The sequence below is a fragment of the Cebus imitator genome, unplaced genomic scaffold (genome assembly GCF_001604975.1).
Source record: "Cebus imitator isolate Cc_AM_T3 unplaced genomic scaffold, Cebus_imitator-1.0 Scaffold70, whole genome shotgun sequence".
In the NCBI taxonomy this organism is placed as follows: domain Eukaryota; kingdom Metazoa; phylum Chordata; class Mammalia; order Primates; family Cebidae; genus Cebus; species Cebus imitator.
Window position 1 is genome coordinate 3,085,320 of NW_016107385.1, and position 6,047 is coordinate 3,091,366.

At 42.6% G+C, this 6,047-nt stretch overlaps 1 protein-coding gene across 1 annotated transcript in view; it reads left to right on the forward strand.

The window, feature by feature from the left end:
• The window catches only part of LOC119471701 (kinetochore scaffold 1-like), a 17,947-nt gene extending 12,994 nt beyond the window's left edge, over positions 1 to 4,953 (forward strand). The window contains exons 5-7 of the mRNA XM_037739433.1: positions 1,337 to 1,398; positions 3,606 to 3,658; positions 4,914 to 4,953. Coding sequence (XP_037595361.1) covers positions 1,337 to 1,398; positions 3,606 to 3,658; positions 4,914 to 4,948 — 150 coding nt within the window. The 3' untranslated portion in view covers positions 4,949 to 4,953. The remainder of the gene's footprint in view (positions 1 to 1,336; positions 1,399 to 3,605; positions 3,659 to 4,913) is intronic.
• Positions 4,954 to 6,047: the final 1,094 nt, after the last annotated feature.

The window sequence follows — 6,047 nt, forward strand, 5'->3', positions numbered from 1 at the left end:
CAATGGTGAAAAAAAAAAAAGAAGAAAAAAAAAACAAAACAGCAAGTTCATCCTTAATGTCTTTTGGTGTTTGTGTGTCGTATTTATGTGAGTAGAAATGTTTGCTCTTGTTAAGGAAGGTGGGGAAGGAAAGTAAAAATAGTATATTCCAATGAAAAGATGCTCAACATCATTGGCCATTAGGGAAATACAAATCAAAACCACAATGAGATACCACCTCACTACTACCCATTAGGATAGCTAACATAGAAAACAGATGGCTCACACCTGTAGTTCTAGCATTTGGGGATGCCTAGGCAGGCGGATCATGAGGTCAGGAGATCGAGACCAGCCTGACCAAGATGGTGAAACCCTGTCTCTACTAAAAATACAAAAATTAGCCAGGCACAGTGTTGCACACCTGTAATCCTAGCTACTTAGGAGGGTGAGGCAGGAGAATTGCTTGAACCCAGGAAGTGGAGGCTGTAGTGGCCCGACATCACACCAGTACACTCTAGCCTGGGTGACAGAGTGAGACTCCCTCTCAAAAAGAAAAAAAAGACAGACAATAACAAGTGTTGATGAGGATGCAGAGAAATTGGAAGCCTTGTGCTCTGTTGGTGAGGATATAAAATGGTACAGCTGCTATTGAAAACAGTACGGCAATTCTCAAAAAATTGGAAATAGAAGTACCATATGACCCAACAATTCCACTTCTGGATTTGAAAAGAATTGAAAGGAGAATATATCTAAAAGAGTTGAAAGGAGAGTTTCAAAGAGATATTTATTTGTACACCCATGTTCGTAGCAGCATTAATCACAGTAGCCAGAAGGTGGAAGCAACTCAAGCGCCCATTGATGGATGAATGGATAAACAAAATGTGATAATATATACTTAAAGTGAAATATTATTCAGCCTTGAAAAAAAGAAGGAAATTCTGACACATAGTACAACATGTGAAGCAGTAATTCAGAATAAGACTTGATCTCTGGCCAGGGGCAGTTTCTCACTTTGGGAGGTGAAGGTGGGAGGATCACTTGAGGTCAGTTCAAGACCAGCCTGGCCCACATGGTGAAACCCTGTCTCTACTAAAAATACAAAAAATTAGCTGGGTATGGTGGCATACTCCTGTAATCCCAGCTACTTGGGAAGTTGAGACATGAGAGTTGCTTGAACCAGGGAAGCAGAGGTTTCATTGAGCTGAGATTGAGTTATTGCACTCCAGCCTGGGTGACAGAACAAAACTCTGTCTCAAGGCAAAAAAAAAAAAAAGGAGTTGATCTCTGTCTATAATACTCTGAGATGTAATTCACTGTGATATTTCTAAGACTTACAGCATATATTCTCTGCCCTTAGGAATCCAATGCTTTGAGAAATAAGAAAAACTCACGTCGAGTCAGCTTTGCAGATACTATAAAGTAAGTTGAAAGCAGAAATAACTAAAATATTACAGGTACTGCTAGTATTCTATGTATCAAACCAAATGTTTTGGTACTGACTTGATTCACTGTTTTGATTAAACATTAGTTGTTACTTAAAAGGTTATTCAGTATTATGTTTAAGAGAGAAACAATGAAAAAATTCCCTCTGAAGTCAGGAACAAAACAATGATATTCAACTATTGTTTAGCATTGTACTAGGGGCCAGGTATGGTGGCTCATGTCTATTATCCCAGCACTTTGGGAGGTCAAAGCCAGAGGATTGCTTGAGGCCAATGGTTTGAGGCCAGCCTGAGCAACTTAGCAAGATCCCATCTCTGCCAAAAAAATAAAAATTAGCCAGGCATGATGGCTTGCGCCTGTAGTCCCAGATATTCGGGAGGCTGAGGCCAGAGGATTGCTTCAGCTCAGGAGTTCCGGGCTGCAGTGAGCCATACCAGTGTCATTACACTCCAACCTGGGCAAGAGTGAGACCTGTCTCAAAAAAGGAAAAAGAATAGCCTCTATATAGTGAGTGGTACTTCATATTAGCAGAATTAGAATTAACTGGTCAGATTCAAGGCAGGCGTCAAATGCTCGACAAAGCTTATTCTTACTCATCCCAGTGAAAAGGGATCCTTTCCTGTGGAGTCCATGCTACGGTACCTTAACTGTTAATAACAAAAGCCAGTGAAATAATGTTTATAATCACTGTTCCACCTCTGTACTTATAGTGGAAGCCCCTTGAGTGAAGGATCATGTGTTTGTATCCCAGATTCTAGTATAGTACCAGGTATATAGTGAGTGTTTAATAAATACTTGTTGAATTAAATTAATATTTTAGGTTATTGAAAGAAAAAATAATTACTAAGAGCTCATTTAAAAACTATAACCTCTGCAGTAACAAATGGCTCAGAATCTTAGTTAAAAATTAAAAAATAGGGCCGGGCGCAGTGGCTTACGCCTGTAATGCCATCGCTTTGGGAGGCTGAGGCGGGTGGATCACGAGGTTAGGAGTTCAAGACCAGGCTGGCCAAGATGTTGAAACCCCATCTCTACTAAAAATGGAAAAATTGGCTGGGCACGGTGACACGTGCCTGTAATCCCAGCTACTCAGGAGGCTGAAGCAAGAGAATTGCTTGAGCCTGGGAGGCAGAGGTTGCAGTGAGCCAAGATTGCTCCATTGCACTCCAGCCTGGGTGACAGAGTGAGACTCCGTCTCAAAAAAAAAAAAATTTAAAAATAAGGCCAGGGTTGGTGGCTCACGCCTGTAATCCCAGCACTTTGGAAGGCCAAGGCAGGCGGATCACAAGGTCAAGAGATCAAGACCATCCTGGCCAACATGGTGAAACCCTGTCTCTACTAAAAATACAAAAATTAGCTGGGCGTGGTGCGCCTGTAGTCCCAGCTACTTAGGAGGCTGAGGCAGAAGAATTGCTTGAACTCGGGAGGTGGAGGTTGCAGTGAGCCAAGGTCCTCCCACTGTACTCCAGCCTGGCACCTGGTGAGACAGCAAGACTCTGTCTCAAAAAAGTAAATAAATGAAATAAATAAGTAAATTATAACAGCCTTGTCTCTACTAAAAATCAAAAAAATTAGCCAGGTATGTTGGCGAGTCTTCTTGGGAGATGGAGGTGGGATGATCGCTTTAGCCTGGGAGATTGAGGCTAAAGTGAGCTGTGATTGCACCATTGCAATCTAGCCTGGGCAACAAAGTGAGACCCTGTTTAAAAACAAAAACAAAACTATGATAGATTTTATTGTAGTAAACTAATTTTGGCATTTGAAATATTAAGAGTATATGGTAATAGCAAAGAGGCAGCTAAAATCAAAGTGTTATCTTTACCTATAAATAAGTGTTAATTTATAGTCTGTGTTGAGTCAATGGCTCAAGCCTGTAATTCCAGCACTTTGGGAGGCTGAGATGGGCAGATCACAAGATTAGGAGTTCGAGACCAGCCTGGCCAACATGGTGAAACCCCATCTTACTAAAAAAAATATAAAACTTAGCCGGACATGGTTGCGTGCACCTGTAATCCCAGCTACTTGGGAGGCTGAAGCAGGAAAATTGCTTGAACCCAGGAGGCGGAGGTTGCAGTGAGCCAAAATCATGCTGCTGCACTCCATCCTGACTGACAGAGCAAGACTCCGTCTCAAAAAAAGATTACAAATTGCAGATTTTCAATAATCTTTATTTTCTTTTCTAGGGTATTCCAGACAGAGTCTCATATGGAAATAGTGAGAAAGTCAGAAATGGCAGGTAAGTGTGTTACTGTAATTCCTGCTAAATCTGCTTTCTTTAAAATTTTGCTGTGGCTATCTAACCAGACAACTGATATAACTTATTGTCTATCTTATTGCTTAAAAAGTATATGATGGGCCACGCATAGTGGCTCACACCTGTGATCCGAACACTTTGGGAGGTTGAGGTGGGAGGATCACTTGAGCCTAGGAGTTCAAGACCAACCTGGACAATATGGTGAAACCCCGTCTCTACAAAAAATAAAAAATTAGCCAGGTGTGGTGGTACACACCTGTGGTCTCAACTACTTGCGGGGGCTGAGGTGAGAAGATCACTTGATCCTAGGAGATTGAGACTGCAGTGATTACACCACTGCACTACAGCCTGGGCAACAAGGCGAGACCCTGAAGTATACCTTGAGTCTTAGGGGTATAGAGTAGAGTGGATAGTTAATAATTTTTTTTTTTTTTTTTTGAGACAGAGTCTTTCTCTGTCGCCAGACTGGAGTGCAGTGGCTTGATATCAGCTCACTGCAACCTCCACCTCTCGGGTTCAAGCAAGTCTCCTGCCTCAGCCTCCCGAGTAGCTGGGACTACAGGCATGTGCCACCACGCCCAGCTACTTTTTGTAGTTTTAGAAGAGAAGGGGTTTCACCGTGTTGGCCAGGGTGGTCTCGATCTCTTAGCCTCGTTAAGTGCCTGCCTCGGCCTCCTGAAGTGTGTTTGGGATTACAGGTGTGAGCCACTGCACCCAGGCCTTTTGTTTTTTTGAGACAGAGTTTCTCTCTTGTCCCCCAGGCTGGAGTGCAATGGCGCGATCTCGGCTCACCGCAACCTCCGCCTCCTGGGTTCAGGCAATTCTCCTGCCTCAGCCTCCTGAGTAGCTGGGATTACAGGCACGCGCCACCATGCCCAGCTCATTTTTTGTAGTTTTTTAGTAGAGACGGGGTTTCACCATGTTGACCAGGATGGTCTCGATCTCTTGACCTCGTGATCCACCCGCCTCGGCCTCCCAAAGTGCTGGGATTACAGGCTTGAGCCACCACGCCCGGCTGATTTTTGTATTTTTAATAGAGGCAAGGTTTCACCATGTTGGCCAAGCTGGTCTCCAACTCATGGCCTCAAGTCACCCAAAGTACTAGGATTACAGGTGTGAGCCACCGTGCCTGCCAGTTAATAATTTTTTAAAACATTGTTGTTAATGTCCTTAAGTAATTTTTCTAATGCTTTATCAGTGTGTCCTTGGACAAATTTAATTTTTATTTTATTTTTAGAAACAGAAGCAGGAGAAAGTCTCTTGACAGAGTAAGTAATATTCAAATTATATTTAAAGAGCTATGTTAATATTTTTGTTACTTATTTTTGTGTTTCTTTTATGGAATACGTAGAATTAATTCAGAAAACAAGTGCTTTGTGGAATTTAGTATACTGCTATATCTGATTAATATGGCCATTGTACAGTTTATAGGTTTTTTTTTTGTTTGTTTGTTTTTTCCCAGACAAATTCTCAACTCTGTTGCCCCGGCTGGAGTGCAGTGGCATGTCTCAGCTCACTGTAACCTCCGCCTCCCAAGTTCATGTGCTTCTCCTGCCTTAGCCTCTGGAGTAGCTGGTATTACAGGCACCTGCCACTACACCCAGCTAATTTTTCCTATTTTTAGTAGAGATGGGGTTTCACCATTCGGCCCGGCTGGTTTCAAACTCTTGACCTCGTGATTCGCCCGCCTCGGCCTCCTAAAGTGTTGGAATTATAGGCATGAGCCACTGCACCCAGCCTAGTTTATAGTTTTAATAGTGATGAAACCATATAATACATAAATCCTTATATTTATTAACTAATTTAAAACAATAGATAACAAGTCTTTAGTTTTTTGATTAAATTCATTTTTCTTATTATAATATTATTACATAGAAAAGCCAATACCAGTAGCTCTTTAACAAATGAAAAGGGGTTTTTTATTTATCATAAGTATAAATTTAACTATATTGAGATATTTTTGGCCAGGCGTGGTGACTCATGCCTATAATCCAAGCAGTTTGGGAGGCCAAGGCGGCTGGATCAGCTGAGGTCAGGAGTTCGAGACCAGCCTGACCAAATGGTGAAACCCTGTCTCTACTTTAAAAATACAAAAAATTGGCCAGGCGCAGTGGCTCACACCTATAATCCCCGCACTTTGGGAGGCCATGGCAGGTGGATCATGAGGTCAGGAGAATGAGACCATCCTGGCCAACATGGCGAAACCCCGTCTCTACTAAAAATGCGAAAATTACCAGGTTGGGGTGGCGGGTACCTGTAGTCCCAACTACTCATGAGGCTGAGGCAGGAGAATTTCTTGAAACCCATAGGTGGACGTGAGTCGAGATCACACCACTGCACTCCAGCCTGGGTGACAGAGCGAGACTCCATC